Raw genomic sequence first — 17,126 nt, forward strand, 5'->3', positions numbered from 1 at the left:
ACCATTCCGGTATCCNGATCGACTTTGGCGCAGTCTTGCAGCCTTCACAAACACATTATTCTTGCCTGACACCAGAGGGGAACGAAGTCTGGCTTTTCTCGGCGACGAGAGGACGCGCCGGCGGCTTTCGGACCCCGCCAGGACCAGGCGCCTCGGGGAAGTAGCGGTGCAAACTTTGTTTATTGTCATTCTTAAGCCAGTCAGAGAGATGAGCACTTAACTGCCTCTCTCGTTTCCTAAACAACAGGTAAGGCTGTAAAAGAAGCATCCAACTGCTCTCCATCGATAAGCCCTCACGAGGCGTGGTCTGTCTGTTTGCAGCAGCCACGATGCCCGGAGGGTGGTGGGCGACCTTTTCTACAAGAGTTCGATCGTACATAGTATGATGAATGGAATAGACAGATCTCTTTCNTTTTTTTTTTTCCTTGCAGCCAATTTATACTCGGTAGTCTTCATCTTTCTATACTCACGGACATACCATGAGTCATGTATACAGTACATGCCTAAACCATCAAGGCACAAGGCAACCCAACCCAACCTTCCAACCGTTTGTTTAACCCATAAATCTGTAGGAGCTTCTACCCCAAATGCATGCACCGCACGCAGAGCGCGAACAGACCCTCTCCACCCTGCACGAACAACCCTCCAACCAACACACCCCAAACCCGGGGTGGGCTCGTAATAATCCTCTGCACCCTGCACGATAATCCGGATTTCTGTCCCCACGTAATCCGGGGATTCAATGCGCGTGGGCCTGCGTCCCACAATACAAATCAATCAGTGATTGCCATGACGCCATTCGGCGTCATGAAAGTTCGAGGCAATGGCCGGTGAGTGGGTGGGAATTCCACGATAGGCGGAGGGTAGCTAACGTTATATTGCATGGCTTTCGCAGGGCTGCTAATTACCGTACGTACAACGGAGGAGGGAGGGAAAGGCGGAGGGGAGGGGAGGGGGTTTGATGCATTGCGGCCGGCCGGCTTGCTGTTGGAGGTGTCAGAAGTGTAAGTCGTACCGGTGGGCTCTGTGGTGTGGAGATTGGCATCAGGGAGGAGGGAGGAGGGAGGGGAAAGTGATAGGTCTTTTTGGTGTTTGGGGATTGGTGTTGGGTTGGGGGCGGTAGTTGGGGTGGTGGTGAGGTTGTCTTTCGTCAGTTCCTCTGTTGGGAGATGGTTGATTCGTGAGTCTGGAGTTCTGAGGTCTGAGGTTAGAGGTTAGTTGATGTGATGGTCAAGCAGGGATGTTGATTGTATATGGTAGTCAAGATGTGAGGATGGTAAGCAGTACTGTAGTACTGAAGTGGAAGGGAGGTGGTATATCACATGATATCTCCTATACTAGACACATCACATCCAGGGTCTGGTTGACTTCTTCCCCTCTCTCCCTCTCGCTGGCATTGCCCTCACATGACTGCATTGAAGCTTTGACCTTGAGTAATTCAGCCAAACCCCTGTTCATCAGACAGGATCGTCGGAAATCACGGGAAATCGTCTGAATGATGGATCCGATTTCATCCCCCTGATCGGGGAGAGGAGTTTGGTTCCACCCATCCCTCCCTTGATTTATCCCTTTCCTGGCTGGCGAATTGAGAAGTCTAATTATCCCGCGCCCCTTGCCAGGGTTTCTTGCCAGAAGAAACAATGGAATTCGTTCCGTGACTCATTCAAGCTTGCAAGACTTGGAGCGTGACCGTTGAACGCTTAATTGCAAAGGTCTGGACGCTCGCTGTTCGTCTGGGCAATTTGAAGCTTCAATGGCCCATGATGTCAGTCCAGTCCTTGGAGACTCAGACCGAAACTGACATCTGAAGCAGAAGAATCCCAATTGTGTGGAAATCTCTCATTGTTCCCAGCAAGGGTACAGTCCCATCCCGTCTGCTACCCTCCCTCTCCCGCGACAGGACGATCTGGATTCGGCTGGATCCTCCCTCTCGTCTCCCTGCAGCGAATGACCGTGCTCTGTACCCTGCATTGAAGATTGATAGTCACTGCGGGTTCAATCTCGGGGCGAGCAGGGGTCCAGAGAGATGCTGGGGGGCCAAACGGCACACACAAACAATCCGCAACACCCTTTACCGCTACAGACAGTCTGAGCGTCACCAGAGTTCAACTCGAACTCTGTGACCGTAACCGTTCTACGCCTGCTTTTATGCCAACCACGCTTTGTCACCTGCCGTTTCATCCCTAACAAAAGTCTAATAGCTTGTTTCCCCGCTCGTTCTCCTGGAGTGGCCGCCGCCGTTGTGCGCGGCGGCGCGCAGCTCCCGCGGGCCTCCCTTCTCCTTGCGAATAAGGATCGATCGTCGGGGAAATGCAATGCAGGTTGGAAGGCTATGAGACTCGTCCAGTCCTGTGCAATGTGCAATGCAAGCAAGCAGGCACTTCATATCTCTTTCGAGTCCGAGACCCTTCTGTCATCATGATGATGGGGGGGACGTGGCTTGTTTGTAGGCTGGCTGGGTGGGTTCCCATTCTTCTACTTCTTGTTTGCTGTGCTCCCGGGGACTTGAGGCATTGTCTGTTTTCTATTCATCCCCACCCCCCGCATTCCAATTCCTATTGCGTATTTTCTCTTCTCAGCTGCCCGGACAACTTTTCGGTTCATTTTTGACCCCATTGAGTTGGGCCGAATCGCGAGAGAAAGAGAGTTTGTTTTGGGCGGCTCTTTTGGGCACTTCGTTGCCCAGCGGACCAAGACGTTCAGAATCAGCCCTGGTCGCAATCGTCATTCCCATGCGAGCAAACTATTCAGCCCTCTCGTTTGTGAGACAATCTTTTTCTCTTCCTGGGATCCTGGGATCAATGATAGCCCAGAATATCATATACAGTACTGGTCCGCGCCAATAGATCCACGTGTCTTCCCTTTTCCGATCTCACCTTCGTCCCGAAGGCCATAACAGTGAATATGGATTTCCTGACCAAGGACCTCCTGTTGAAAAAACGCACCTCATTTTCGTTCCTCTTCGGTTCAAAAGTGTGTAATTTGACCCTCTATAATCTTCCGAGAGATCTCAAATCTGAGAAGCATGGCTCGGCGTTTCATCAACGTCCATAAGACGATACTAAAGGAATAGTCACAGAAACCCACCTTCGCCCTTCACGATGACAACCTTGATGACCAACCTCCACGATACTACGATGTTTTCCCTCAGAGACATAATGAAACTGCCATCGCCCGAAATGAAGCTAAAGAAGATGAAGACAATCTCTTGAGCAGCCGCCAAGAGCTATCCCCCGATTTAGAAGCTCAGGTCCGCTACGCCTGCTCATTGCTCGTATACCGCATTGAGCAAGGGATTTCCTCCAATTACTGCCCCAATCGCGCCAAAGACGCGGCTGCAGCCCGAAAGAAACGTATCTCCACTATCACAACCACCTCTACCCTCTCAGGGAGCAGTGCGGCCGCGGCCGCGCAGGTTGAGGCGAAGTACCTCTTGTCCAGTACCACCAAGAAGCTTCGCAATGGGATGATTGGACGATTCGGAAATGGGATCTTTGCTCGGGATGGAAGTGAGAAACATGATTCTGGGGTCGGGTTGACACAACAGCCGAGTATAGCGACGATGAGAGAGGGGCAGCGGTCCAAGCTGGGATCCTCGCACTCAAACTACACCACGACTCAACGCGAGGGCTCACTTAAAGCTGGGAAGTCGCAGGTGGGAGCTACTGCGGCCGTAGCACGGGGAGAAGAGAGTATGGTTGTTAGTCCGATCTCACCAACCGCACCCGAGGGCGAAGAAGATGTGATTATCAGTCCTATCACAGTATCGACGACAACCACGACCACGACGGAGTCAGAAAACACGGTCTACCGAACCGTACCGACCAGTCTCTCGCCAACGGACAGCAGTAACAACGAGACGAGCAGCGAAGACACGAGCCCGACCTCGTCCGTCGACCCCAGCCAACAGCAGCACATCCACCACCAGTTCCTGACCCGGGGAGCAGCTGTCGCGACAGGCGAGGAAAAGAAGCCCTGCCAACGAGACCAAGACACCGCCGCTTTCCTGTCCCCGACTGACCCAGTGCCGAATCAGCAACAACACAATTCTTCCGCGTCCCAAGATGAGAGCCCGGACGCCACCAACGACTCCGACGTTGAGGTGTTCCTCGACGCCGACACTGCCGCGGAGTATATCACCTCGTCTGCAGGGGGAGTCGGCGGCGTAGGCGGCCCCGGAGGCGTGGCGATGCCTCTCCTGACAACCAGCACCCCCAGCCTCGGCCTCTCATCAGTAAATTCTACTTCCGTCCGACAGTCGAAGGTCTACAATCCGCCTGCTGCCACTGCCGCTGCCACAACAACTTCTGTCCTCATCACCGAAGCAGAAATCGCCGCTACCGAGGAGGAGGAAGAAAATGACACCTCCAAGACCAAGCGACATTCCACATACACACCAACATACCCCTTGCACCTGCCCCCGGATGAGATACTGTCAGGAAGAGGAGGAGAAGACGAACCCCCCACGATAATCGACACGAACGGCAACGCCCACATCATGACCTCGGCCGAAGAGCTCGAGCGTGACCTCGGTCTCCAACAGGCGGTGATGACCAAGATGAAGACGGGGAGTATCCTTCTCCTCTCCTCTTCGTCATCATCCTCTTCGCCTACCACCGCGAGTATCGACGGTACTGGACGCACTCATATGAGCCACGACCCCGCTCCCACGACCACTGATAGTGGCAATGCCCCCGACGATACTCCGACACCGACCCTCCCCCGCCTCCCGGAACCAACACACACCGTCCCCCCGCGTCGACCGGGGACCAGTGCATCGAGGTTAAAGACCTCATGGTCGGCCCTTAGCCATTCCACGGCTTCGGTATCAGGGAGACTGAGACGGCGGTTCCGACGACATGACGATAACGACGATGATGACTCGGTAATTGAGATGGAGATGGAGAGCCGTCGGGCGACGCCAACGACGCTGTTCAGACGACTAGCGGGTTGGCTGACTGGACGAGGAAGCCCCCGGGAAAAGGAAGAGGAGGACCGCCTCCCGAGGACGTCGTCGGGTCTGGAGGGTGTGCTCCCGTATCAGGGGACATGAATGAATTACTATTATGACATCAATAACGTTTCAATTCCACCAAGCTATCCATGAAATGCGTCTCTGAAATGTCCCGTGTATGTATGCCCGTGTTACGTTATTCGGTGTGTATTTATATATTCGCTAGTGGAGTCACCCGCAGGAAATCTACGATCGTACTTCACAATGCTGGAGCCGGCAGACGGTCGATGTATGCTAGGTAGGATATCTACTACGTTATGCAGGTGATACTACGTCCATATCAGATACGCCAGTCCAGAAAACCAGAATGTGTATATCCATAAGGTATCCATCAGATCATAGCATATTTCGTAGGAACATGTAATCAAACTTCGACTATAACCGGTATAGAGAGAGAGCAGCCTTGGAAATGAAGACAGTCCTGTGATTCCAAACTTCCGAGAAGCAGGAAAGTGCCCTGTGCGCAACCGGTCGGTCCCCCGGTTACAACCCCAGCCAGAACCGAGTCTTCTCGACGGTGAACTCGCCCTTCAGGACCCCCTCCCCGGTGCCCGTGACGAGCACCTCGTAGACGCCCTTCTCCGACGCCCACTTGGCGCGCTGCTCGTCCCACCAGCTGGTGGCCAGCTTCTTCTCGACGGTAATTTCGACCTCCTTGGTCTCGCCGGGCTGCAGGTGCACCTTGGCGAAGCCCTTGAGCTCACGCTTGGGCCGGTTGACGCCCGTCGGGGGCGGGAGGACCCACAGCTGGACGATCTCGGCGCCGGGCAGGGCGCCGGTGTTGGTGACGGCGACGGTGGCGGTGATGGGCTCGCCGTCGGCGGCGAAATGGGGCTGTTCCGGGGCCGATGCGGTGACGCGAAGGTTCCGGCGGGTGAAGGTGGTGTAGGACAGGCCGTGGCCGAAGGGGAAGAGCGGGGCGAGGTCGACCTTCTCGTAGTACTTGTAGCCGACGTAGACGTCCTCGCCGTAAAGGACGCGGCCGCGTTCGGACCGGAAGTTCAGGAAGCTGGGGTTGTCCTGCAGGCGGACGGGGAAGGTGACGGGCAGCTTGGCGGCCGGGTTGACATCGCCGTACAGGACGTCGGCGATGCCGTTGCCGCACTCGTTGCCACCGAACCAGGCGTGCAGGAGGCCCTTGGCCTGGTGCACCCACGGCATGGTGACGGGCGTGCCGCTCTGGATGACGACGACGGCGTTGGGGTTCGCCGCCAGCACGCGCGCGATCATCTCGTCGCTGCCGGGCGGCAGGTCCATGTGGTCGCGGTCGTGGCCCTCGGTCTCCCACTCGCTGGTCAGACCCGCGAAGATGACGACCTGCTCGGCGCTCGCGGCCAGGTCCACCGCGTGCGAGATGAGGTCCTCCTGCGTGACTTGGCGGCAGGCGCCGAAGCGGAACCCGCCGGGGCCGAAGATCACGACCCCGCGCATGTCTAGGTCGGAGGTCGGGGCGCTGCCGAACTCGAGGAGGATGCGGTACGTCTGGCCGGCCTTGAGGGCCTTGGACCCCCGCTCTTCGACGGTGGCGTTGCCGAAGAAGGCGGTGCCCTGGCGCTGGTTCTTGGTGTTGTCGACGACGACCTCGCCGTCCACGTAGAGCTTGCCGGTGCCGACGACGGTCACGCCGAAGTCGTAGACGCCATCCTCCTCCGGGGTGAAGTAGCCTTCCATGTCGACGTAGAAGGTGAAGGATTTGATCTTGGGGTTGACGTAGTCCATCAGGAAGCCGCTAGACGAGACCAGGTGCATCTCATCGACCAGGGTCCGGTTCGCCTCGGACGCGGGCTCGTTGTACACCCGGAACTTGAAGCCGGTCTGACCATCCTCCGTCTTGAGGAGCGGGCCCAGCAGGGGCAGTTCCTTGTGAGAGTAGACACCCTGGGCGAACTGCACCGAGCCCTGACTCTTAGCCGAAACGCCCTCGAACGGGGTCACCGTGTAGTACGGGTCCAACGAGGCAGAGCCACCTCCGCAGTAGGCCGCGAATTTTGCGTTGGGCCCGATCACGAGGATCGACTTTTCCTTTTTCAAGGGTAGGATATTGCCCTCATTCTTCATGAGCACCACCGACTCGGCTGCTGTACGACGGAGAAGCGCCTGGTCCTCCGGTCGATTCAATGACTTCTCCTCTGCTTGCTCGGGAATCCCGAGCGGGTCGACCCAGTTGACCAAGTTGAGAACGTTGCGCACTCGCTCATCCATGACGAACTCGGCGACCTTGTTCGAGGAAATGGCGTGTGCCAGGGCCGTTCCACGCCAGCGTGTCTTGCCCGGCATCTCGAGATCTAAGCCCGCATTGATCGCGTCGGAGGTGCTGTACGTTCCGAACCTGCGTCCAAGGAATCAGCTTTCCGAGCCCTCTTTTTCTTTTTTTTAAAAAAAAGGAGACCGCGACTCACCAATCACTCATCACCAGCCCATCCCATCCCCACTCCTTCCGGAGGATATCTGTGATGATCTCCTTGTTCTCACTCACATGCGTCCCATTGACTTTGTTATACGCGGTCATGACGCACGCTGTCGGGCAAATGCGCATCGCCAGCTGGAACGGCAGGAGGTAGACCTCCCTCAACGCCCGGTTCGTGATGATCGTGTCGACTGCCAAACGCTCGTGCTCCTGGTCATTGCAGACGAAGTGCTTCAGAGTTGCCGCGACACCCTTCTCCTGTACACCCCGACAGTAGTGGCCCGCTAGCGTCCCGGACAGGACTCCGTCTTCGGCGTAGGACTCGAAGCCTCGACCGCCCAGCGGGGACCGCTGAATGTTGATGGTCGGACCGAGAATGATGTGCGATCCCTTGGCGATGGACTCCTCGCCCATCAGCCGCCCTACTTGGTGCAGAAGCTCCGTGTCCCAGGTCGCACCGAGGGCCGTTGCGCACGGGAAGCAGGCGGCAGGAACGCCGTTGAAGAAGCGGGTGCCCCGCACGCCGTTGGGGCCATCGGACATGCGCAGGGAGGGGATATTCAAGCGGGGCACCGAGGCAGTGTGCCAGAAGTCAATGCCTGATAACAACGAAGAGAGTCGAATTAGGGACACACAAACGCCAAATCGGACGCACCATGTCGATGTAGTGACTTACCTGCTGTGAGGGCCACCTTCTCACCGAGCGTGAGCTCTTCCAAAGTTTTCTCCACGTCTAAGCGAGTCATTTTGCGGGACTTATACCTCAACAGTTTCTAGACTCTTTTTGTTGTTTAATTTTTTTTTTGTTTTATGGTGGAGAGTTTTACCACTCCAGAGAGAGGAAGGGTAGGATGAATTGCAAGAGGGATCTATGGCTCAAGGGAGGAGTTGGGTTTAAAGATAAAGCGATAAAGCGATAAGACGATAAGAGAATAGGCGGGGGAAGGAATGCCGTCATAATTTAACCGGGCAGGAAAGGAATTGAGGGTCTAGATATAGTCCTTGTTTCTGGTGGGACTGAGTCAGTCGCATTGAAGAAGCCGGATGTCGCACACAAGCTCCCCGCCTCCTCCAAGAGCACAGAGCAGGGAAGATCCCAGTGCAGGATCCACCACGATCGCATGGATGGATCGTGAGTCTGTTGACGGATGATCGGTTGGTAGGGCCGGGGATGGAGGTTGAACCGTCTGGGCGTTTGGACAGTATGAAGATGAGACACGACTTGTGTGGAAGAAGGCAGGAAAGACGAAGCCGAAGATTAACCGGCGAGGGGCGGAACGGAATGTCGGCCCGATTGCCTGTCATTTTTGGTCATTTTATCAACAAGGCCCGCGACCGAAAGGGAAATTCTCCTTTGCTGCTGGTCGGTCAACTGGTCAGTCAACTGGTCAGGTCCGTGTCACTCCAAATGCACGGTCAGTGGAAACCATTGCTGCTTCAGGAAGAATCATCAGATCGGTGCAGGACATTAATTGCAATGCAACTGGCCAGCCTGGCCTCATCTCATTATCAATCGGCTCGTACTTGGTTGGTGCTACTAACTAAGTATGGTACACACATGCAATTCACTCCCAGGGTTTATCACAAGCAAGCAAGCTCAGCCAATGGATGCGTTCAATCAAAATGTCCTAACACCGTCCAACAATGCATGGGATCCAGTGCACAAGATACAGAGTAAATTCAATAGGAAGAGAGGGCGAACGAGAGAGAGAAAGAGAGAGAGAGAGAGAGAACGAGAGAGAGAACGAGAGCAAAAGAAAAGGTTGGGGAAAGACAGAGAGGTTGGGAATGTGCAAGAAGGCGTGAGAGAATTGAGTATAGAGGGTGTGTCGGAGAGTAAAGTCAATGAAAAAAAGAAAACACATTATCATGCAGTACAGGTCATTCCGCAGATATCGGACTAACCCCCACGTCGTGGTCGCTTGCTTTCACCACCCATGCGCATTCCTCCTCGTCCGGCTCCCTCGCCATGAGTTCCGTCGTCTCCCGGTCGATTGCGCTTACGATGAGGCCCTCCGCCAGCACCGTCACGATGATATTCCCGATCTCGCTGGCGATCACCTCTGCGATCGCGGTCCCGGTCTCGCCCTTCCCGCCCACCGCTCCAGCGTCGTGGCTCCTCCTCTGCGCCAGCAGGTGGTGGCGGTGGAGGTGGAGGTTGTCCTCCAAGGGATGATGGTGGCCTGAGACGTCCTTCGTGGTCTTGACTGCTCGGGGCAAGGTCCGATCCTTCTTCACGGTCACGTCGTCGCCGATTGTCCTCGCGTGCTCCAGCACCCCGCCGGGAAACTTCACGAGACTCGAAGCGCTCTTCGCGCGGAGTGCCCGCTCCAGCATCGCTGCGACGGCTGCGCTCACGCTCATAATCGCGTGTACGATCCCGATGCTCCTCCCGTCGAGAGCTACTCCGTGATCCTTCATCCTCGCCGCCGCCGCCGCCACCGCCGCCACGACGCTCACGTTCTCGCTCTCGATCGTTGCGATCCTGGTTGAAGCTACCGCCCGAAGAATACCGCATGGATCGCCGGCTCTCGGAACCACTCTCGTCCATCAACTCGCCTCGTCCATTTCCAAATCGGTTTCGAGGATTTTCATCTTCCGGGTATGATGCTCCTGATGGCCGTGAAGCAAGCAAGTCGGGTCTCCCTTGAGAAGAAGGGCCAAGGCGACCACTCTCCTCCAAGCCTACGGGAGTCTGAGGGCGCGTTGACTGCGGCGACGGCACGTTCGCCCCAGCCGATTGTCGATTGGCACCCCGACCACGAATCATAGGTCCTGGATTGCGGTCGGGCGGCCCTCCGGACTGCTGTAGCATGTTGTTGATCCCAGCAAAGCGTTTGTCGCCACGGCCTCGTTCGCCACCTCCACCACCAAAGCCAGGCCCAGAAGGTGGGCCGCGAGGGCCAGATGATGGCCCACTAGGGGGTCCAGCAGTCCCCCTGGGACCGGACGGAGGAACACCAGATGCAGGAGACGGGGGAGGGTGCGAGCGAGGATTGCCCCCATAGGAAGTGTCTTTGGGCTGTTGTTGAAGAACCTTCAGCCGGTCAGGATGGATACCACTGGTGTCGAGCTTTTCGGTGGTAGGCGATGAAGGGCCCGCTGAAGAGGACTGATCAGGCGCAGCTCGAACATTCTGACGACCAGGGCCTGTAGGGGGCTGGCGATCAGGCGCAGTTCCAGCGGTAGGGCCAGAACCTGAGGGACCAGTGTGGGATGTGCCGGACACATTGCGTCCACCTCGTCCTGACATGTTCCTGCCGCGGGGACCTAAGGGCACATCGGCCGGTGGCTCTGGCTGCCTTAAGCGTCCGGCCGTCATGTCAATGCCAGGGTCAGAGTCGATGGGTTGCCGACCGAACCGTTCGCTGCGGGGTCCTGTCGGCATATCTTCGCCGCGCAGTTGCTGCTGAGAATAGATGGCAGATCGGCGATCATCAGACGGAAATCGTTCCGGCCGATTCGGTGGCTCCATGCGCGCAGGCGACAAGGCTCGTGTTGGTAGGGGTCTCCGCTCGTCTCTTTCCTGCCGCCCTGAATCACCCCTACGGAAATTGTCCCCAGTCCGCTCGGGATGATCATGGATCATATCAAGCCGATCAGGGTGGGTTGGTGGACCTGGTCGGGGAGTCGGAAGGCTTTCGCGGCCATCAGGACGCAGCCGGCCAGTCCGATCTGGCCAGTCGTTCTCCCGGAGAGAGCGTCCATCTCGAAGAGGAGGGCCACGGAACGGCTCGTCTACAGGAGGCCGCCCGGGGAAGTCCCGATCAAGGCGACCATATGCCCGCCCATCGCCCATCGCTGGATCAAATGGTCGATTGAATTCGTGTTCCCCGTCGAATCGACCGCCACGGGGATATTCTTGATGTCGCTCACGTCGATTCTCCATTAGATCAGGTCGTGGGGGCAGTCGCCGGTTAGGCAGGTGCGTTTGAGTACGGGTGTTAGGTGTCCCGGATGGAGCTCTGTCGAAGTCGGGGCGCTTTGGGATATTGGGCGGTGGCCTACTAAGCTCAGGACCTTTAGATGCAGCTGACGACTCGGCAGGCAATGCAGGAACGTGGGGGCGAGGAGCAGGTTCGCCTTCAGATGGCGCTGCAGCAAGAGAAGGTGTCTCTTTATCGTCCAAGGCCTGAGCGCGGCCACTCGGTTCTGTCGTTTCGGTAGGTTGGGCTTCAGCTGCATTAGGCTGAGAAGCGGCGGTGGTATCAGACGTCTCGGCTTGTTGAGCTGATTGGGTACTTTCTTCCGCATTCCTTACTGGAGCATCGGCCATTTTCGCATCCTCAATCTCACCATCTTCAACCTCTACACGAGTTAAAGCCTCGGCGTTTATAGCGTCTTGATTTCTGCAATGACAAAATCAGGCGTTAGGACATCTGCCGCCATGGGAATGTTGACTTGTAGGGACTTACTCATTGGCAGCTGTGGGTTTGAATTCGGGCGCAGAAGCATTCAAAGAAGCCGGGGTTCCAGATTGAGGCCGTGGGGTACCGGGCTTTCCTGTGGCGTTGGGTGCAATTGCCTTGCCCGGCGCCGGTTGATGGGCGATATTGAACGCCTGGGGAAGTAACCATTTCTTTTCGCGTCGGTTGAGATCACCAATGAGCGAAGCAGCGGGGATCTTGACATCATCACGTTCATCCGTCTCGCTAAGTTCTTTCATGCTTTTGTGCATATCTCGACCAATCCAGTTCACAGCAGGGAAATGCTGAACGACAGCCTTCAGCACACTGATAGAGTTACGAATGTGCATGTATTCTCCTCCGTTCAAGCATGTCTTCAATGCGGACGCCAGAAGACGGTGCCATTTGTACAGCAGTCGCCGGAAATCCTCATAATCGAGGAAAGTGGTGGGTTTCCCTTCGAGGTCAACATTCATGGCGAAACCTGGAAGATCTTTCTTATTTCCGAAGGCTTCCTTCTCATAGACCGTCTTGTCTGCATGCCAGCGACTGAGATCGCGGATGACCTCGTTCAGGAATCGACCAAGATTGTCCGCCTCCTTGGATGTGCACTGAAAGATCAAGGCTGTCAGCCGTTGCTCCTTGAAAAGTTGATCTAAAAGGCCGACTGTCCGGAAATTGGGGGCACCCGTTGTATGAAGAAACTTGAGCATCTTGAAACAATAGAACGCATCGACGGATGATAAGAGCAAACGAGGCAAGAAACACTGCTCCAACAGAGCAACGTTGAGAGCATCGTGCTTGCCGCGCATGCCCACAAACCATCGGTCTTTCTCTTTCTGCAGTTTCGTCCTTGTTTGACCATAGGCCTTCAGATGAGCTTTGTTCTCCTCTAGGATCCGATCCTGCAGTTGTGTCAGTTGCTTCTTCTCACGCTCCTTTCTTTGCGTGCCGGCCATGCTGATGTCGGAACGGTCATTATTGATCGCGATGACTTTACGTTTCTGGCGATCAATTTCATCTTCGTAAGCTTTTTGCGGAATGTGAACATCGTAAAGTGACAGTTGCCAGAAGGTGACGTAGAAATGAAGACCGACAGTACCCCAGGTTTCAGTAGGTAGGGCCGCCCTAATCTGATCGTGGAGGTCTTGAATGACTGGATTGAGAGATGGCGCCTCAGCGGGTGCGGGGATGGCAGTGGTTGTTTCAGCATTGCCCTGTGCATTATCTGCAGGCTCGGGTTTCTCCTGGTCCACTTCCATAGTGTGCTCCGCTGATGGCTCCACTGCAGCAGGGGTTGTCTCTCCATCTTCTCCTGTATCCATCTTATCACCCTCAATCTTGAGCTGACGCTTGTCCTCTGAGTCCCGATGCGCTGCCCCCGCATCCTCATCCTGCCCTTCCTTTTCGATGTCCGCAATCTTCAGCGCGATACTTGGCCTTCGAATCCAAAAGGCCACCTCTGGTTGAATGCCATATTCACCGATGAGGGATGCCAAATCGGGGACGAAAGAATCGAACTCCTCGACAGTGAGATTGCTACGAAGAAGATCGAGGTACTGTGTCAGAATGCGATGAATCTCGTCAAAAATGTTACCCAGCAGCTTCAGCTCCGAAGCGCCCTCAGTTTCCTTGAAGATACATGTCAGGCGCTCCTGAGCAATAGCAATAAGTAGCTGGCCAGCGAGTTTAGATACTGTCAAAGATTTCATGAGTCGTCTCGAGGTCATTTTGGATTCGTGACGTTTGTCTAGCAGCTGAAGGATAGTTTGAGCTCGAAGGACCTCGCCACCGGCCATGGCCTGGATTTGTGCCTCGTTGAAATTGGTGTCTGTGATAATGCCTGCCATGGAACTGATCAATTGCTCCAAGACGATGAGATCCGTTGAATTGCCTTGCCGCAGCTGCTCGACGACGTACTGCAGCAAAGGAGCCGGGTCCATGACAGAATATCTTTTGAAGGTTCTGCCTGCAAAGGTGGACAAGGCGTTCAACCATCGACTAGTCAATAGACCACTTTCTTGTACACGGCTTCGACCCTTCTGGCCAAGAGAACTGATCAGAGCCCAGGTCAGAATATCATATCCAAGGTAAGTGAAGTAGCGTGCGCATTCCACAACAACTTCGATAAGATTCTCGTAAGATTCAATCTGGTTGATGGCGACATTAATGACAATTCCAGGGTTCGCATAAGCAATCTTGGCCAAGGCACGAGCCATTGGACGAATGTTTGTCTTGCTCAGTCGCTTTAGGACGTCTTTCGTCTCGGCTCTTGCTTGGTCGAAGGCGGCTTTGAGGTCCGGTAGTCGAGACGTTTGTCCTGAGTTCCACTCCGCGTACATGTTGTAACGGGTCTCTCTGGAGAATAAGCTGACGAGATCGAAGATTTCATTCACAACTCCAGGATTAGCTTTTGTAAGACTAATGGACGGAACCAGAAGCCTTTTGCAAAGATCCTGCCAACGCGCCCTATTTTCGGGGGAATCGTCTTTGCTGAGACTATCCTTCCCGATTCGCGCAAGTTTCGAGAGCAGAGTAGAGTCCTGGCCGATCTTATGACCTGATAGATTGAGAAATGAAGAGCAGAGCGCGAAAACGTCATCAACCGACTGGCAAATGGGAACATTGTCAGCCCAGTCATCCCAGTAGAATCGATAGTCGGTTCCGTCGTTGGTATCCTCCTTGTCTAGCTGTGCCCATCGCAGGACGCGCCGTGGTGGTGCCTGAGCCAGACGAATCTGACCCTTTGCCAGGCCTGCCTGATCTTGGCTCGGGATTTGCTTCTGTTCGTTAAGCCCCTCAGCAGAGGGTAAGGGACGCAACGAAGCATAGACCTTGCTAAGACAGTGATGAAGAATACGGTGAATGAATTCCGGGAGCTCCGGATAGACGTCCATGAGCCAAGGGAATTTGCTGAGGATGAACAAAGACTCTGGAAGGGCGCCGATTGCCAATAGACTTTTCAATAGCATAACCTTCTGGTCTGAAGGTTCCGGCAGCTCCTCCTCTTCTGCCTTCGCAGCGGCAGCTTTGTCTGCTTCTTGTTCCTTTCCGGGAGTGGCAGACCGGGGCTCGGATTCACGAATGCGAGGCATGGGGAGAGTATCATCCGATAGGGCACCGGCCATCATCAAAGCATTGACACCACCTCCCGGACGTGCAGCTCTCTCTCTCTCAGCCTTCTCCATGAGCTTTTCCTCCTTCAATGTATCCATTGAGTCATCTGGTCTCCAGAGATGAAGGTATAGGTCGCGCAGGGAGATAAAGCCCACTTTGATCAGCAGAGCTGCCAGGTAGATGAGATTATCTGGAAGAACGTCTGACTTTGAGCGAGCCTTGGAAGAGTAGAAGCGTAACTTGAAACCGAGAAGCTGAGCCGCGACTCGACTACCTTTTGGCGGCAATGTGCCTGTCTCCTCGATCCACTTTCGCATTGACTTTTCTTCCTCAGAAAGACTGTGGCTTTCAGGAAGTATCCGCTGTACCTCTTCCTGAGTAACAGGTCGTCGGCCAATCTCAAAGAAAGCCCGGATCCCGATCTCTCTCACCCGGTTCCAAAAGTCGCGATCGCGCTGTTCGTTCGCAACCATGATGTCGGCTCGCTCTTCATCTGTAGTCGCCCACCCAGTCGATCCGGGTAGAGCCCATTTGGGGAGACCAGAATCGCGGTTTCCACCTTCCATATTGCGGAAGTTGTCCTCCTTCGGCCACCATGAACTAGCTCGCAAGAGTTTGACGAAGAAGCGATACTGTTTCACCAGGACCGCTGCGAAGACATCAAGAGTGACGTCGAGTACACGGCCAACATCCATGTCGAAAGCACCGATCATCGCCTTCACCTTTTCGAAGGTGTCTTCCACCACTTCACTGGATGGAGGCTCATTGTTACTTGTCGTAAAAAGTTCGGTTAGAAGCTTAGAATAACCTTCAGATTCCTCGCGTAGAAGATTGTAGTTTGACTGTCGGTACAAGAGGTTGGTCTGCTTGCGAATGCCCATACGGGTAAAGGTTTCGCGGACGAGTCCGAGCGATTGAAGGAGTTGTGTGTCGAGCTGCACGCGCATAAGAGCTGGGTTGATGCCAGTGGAGTAAACAAGCGGTCTCAGGGCATTGTTTGACGTGTCGGAATCGGTAAGAATGGACAGGGTGTCTAGGAAAAGAGATTGCGTGTCAAGGGTGCTTGAAGTCGATTGCTCCCCGTTCATGTCAACGTTCTCCACAGTAACATCATCGCCAATGATGTCTCTAACTGCTGAGCCCGCGTGGTCTGGTGGTAGTCGGCCGTACAGGGCTGAGCGGATAAGCTCCTGGTATACGGACGCCAGACCAGACGCATCTTGCGTGTTTTTCGCTTGGATACCCTTCTCCACGACTTCCTTTCTACCAGAGGCGGCCCAGTGATCGATCACTGATTGTGTAACGTACTCGTAGTCGTACGGTTGTGGTGGGCCGGGAGGAGGCTGCACGGGAGCATTTGATCGTTGCATTGGAGGCGCAGGAGCGGGCGTTGGCGCAGGCGACGGTTGGGTCTGCGTCTGAGGTTGCGGCTGTGACTGGGCCGATGGATTTACAGGTGAAGGTGATGGAGGAGGTTTGTTCTGGTCGGCATTCGCAGAAATTCCGTTAATCTGATTTGATTCAGGCACATCTTTCGCGGGCGCGCTGCTGGGCGGGGACATGGCCGTGTCCCTCCGACCGCCGGGGAAGTTCTGGCTATCGCCACTGGGACGTCGACCCATATTCATATTGCCTCCTCTTCCTCGACCGGGAGGCCTCCGTCCGCGGCCACGCGAGTCGTAGTCGCGAGACTGCGGGCCGTGATTGTGTTGCGCCATATTGAGATTACCTGGTCGATGGGGGGATGGTCGTGAACCGTCGTTCCCGGAATCGCCAGACCACGTTCGATCGCCTCTTTTTCTCTTTCCTCCGGCACCTGGAGCCATGACAGGGCCGATATCGAAGCTAGAGGGCTGAGGGAGAGAACAAATGAGTTCCGGACAGGTCGCAGTGCATGCGGCGGACCTAGATTGGAGACGGTCAGCTTCCTCGATGGGCTAAGATTTGGGATGGTTGCAATCAAAAGGTCAATTTTTGATGCATATAGGGAGATGGGCGACAACCTGCTGTGGAAGACTCATGCGGGGGCTCAAAATGGATAAGCCGACACCTGGGGAGAAGTTTCAAGGTCCGTTTGCTTGGATCGGCGAAGGTGATGGCATCGGACGGGTTCGCAATGGAACAAAGCGGCGGCTGGGCGGGTAGCGCGTCTATATCGCTTACCGTATTCCGCGCTCCGCCT

At 55.3% G+C, this 17,126-nt stretch overlaps 4 protein-coding genes across 4 annotated transcripts; 2 read left to right on the forward strand and 2 right to left on the reverse strand.

Annotated features, from left to right (window-relative positions):
* Positions 1-2,418: 2,418 nt before the first annotated feature.
* Positions 2,419-2,896, forward strand: ASPACDRAFT_81045 (uncharacterized protein; the record flags this gene model as incomplete). Its single annotated transcript, XM_020205783.1, has 2 exons — positions 2,419-2,515; positions 2,580-2,896. The coding sequence occupies 2 exons, from the start codon at positions 2,419-2,421 to the stop codon at positions 2,894-2,896; spliced, it is 414 nt and encodes a 137-aa protein (XP_020053177.1).
* Positions 2,897-2,904: 8 nt separating this feature from the next.
* ASPACDRAFT_46363 (uncharacterized protein) lies at positions 2,905-5,053 on the forward strand (the record flags this gene model as incomplete). The annotated part of the gene is made up of 2 exons (XM_020201768.1): positions 2,905-2,973; positions 3,080-5,053. The coding sequence occupies 2 exons, from the start codon at positions 2,905-2,907 to the stop codon at positions 5,051-5,053; spliced, it is 2,043 nt and encodes a 680-aa protein (XP_020053178.1).
* Positions 5,054-5,343: 290 nt separating this feature from the next.
* On the reverse strand, positions 5,344-8,206 carry ASPACDRAFT_81046 (beta-glucosidase H). The gene is made up of 3 exons (XM_020205784.1): positions 8,098-8,206; positions 7,414-8,020; positions 5,344-7,343 (listed from the first exon to the last, which is right to left on the reverse strand). Exons 1-3 carry the CDS (start codon positions 8,165-8,167, stop codon positions 5,498-5,500), a joined length of 2,523 nt encoding a protein of 840 aa, XP_020053179.1. The 5' UTR covers positions 8,168-8,206; the 3' UTR covers positions 5,344-5,497.
* A 1,115-nt stretch (positions 8,207-9,321) lies between these two features.
* ASPACDRAFT_1882667 (putative THO complex component (Rlr1)) lies at positions 9,322-17,022 on the reverse strand (the record flags this gene model as incomplete). The annotated part of the gene is made up of 4 exons (XM_020198293.1): positions 16,948-17,022; positions 11,837-16,849; positions 10,147-11,770; positions 9,322-10,116 (listed from the first exon to the last, which is right to left on the reverse strand). Exons 2-4 carry the CDS (start codon positions 16,768-16,770, stop codon positions 9,322-9,324), a joined length of 7,353 nt encoding a protein of 2,450 aa, XP_020053180.1. The 5' UTR covers positions 16,771-16,849; positions 16,948-17,022.
* Between the last annotated feature and the right edge of the window lie 104 nt (positions 17,023-17,126).

The sequence above is a fragment of the Aspergillus aculeatus genome, assembly GCF_001890905.1.
Source record: "Aspergillus aculeatus ATCC 16872 unplaced genomic scaffold ASPACscaffold_15, whole genome shotgun sequence".
NCBI classification, from domain to species: Eukaryota; Fungi; Ascomycota; class Eurotiomycetes; order Eurotiales; family Aspergillaceae; genus Aspergillus; species Aspergillus aculeatus.

Coding starts and splice junctions, on each gene's coding strand:
- ASPACDRAFT_81046 (XM_020205784.1), bottom strand. CDS start 8,167: ATGACTCGCTTAGACGTGGAGAAAACTTTGGAAGAGCTCACGCTCGGT. Junction 8,021..8,097: donor GAAGGTGGCCCTCACAGCAG/GTAAGTCACTAC, acceptor CGTTGTTATCAG/GCATTGACTTCTGGCACACT. Junction 7,344..7,413: donor GGGCTGGTGATGAGTGATTG/GTGAGTCGCGGT, acceptor CCTTGGACGCAG/GTTCGGAACGTACAGCACCT.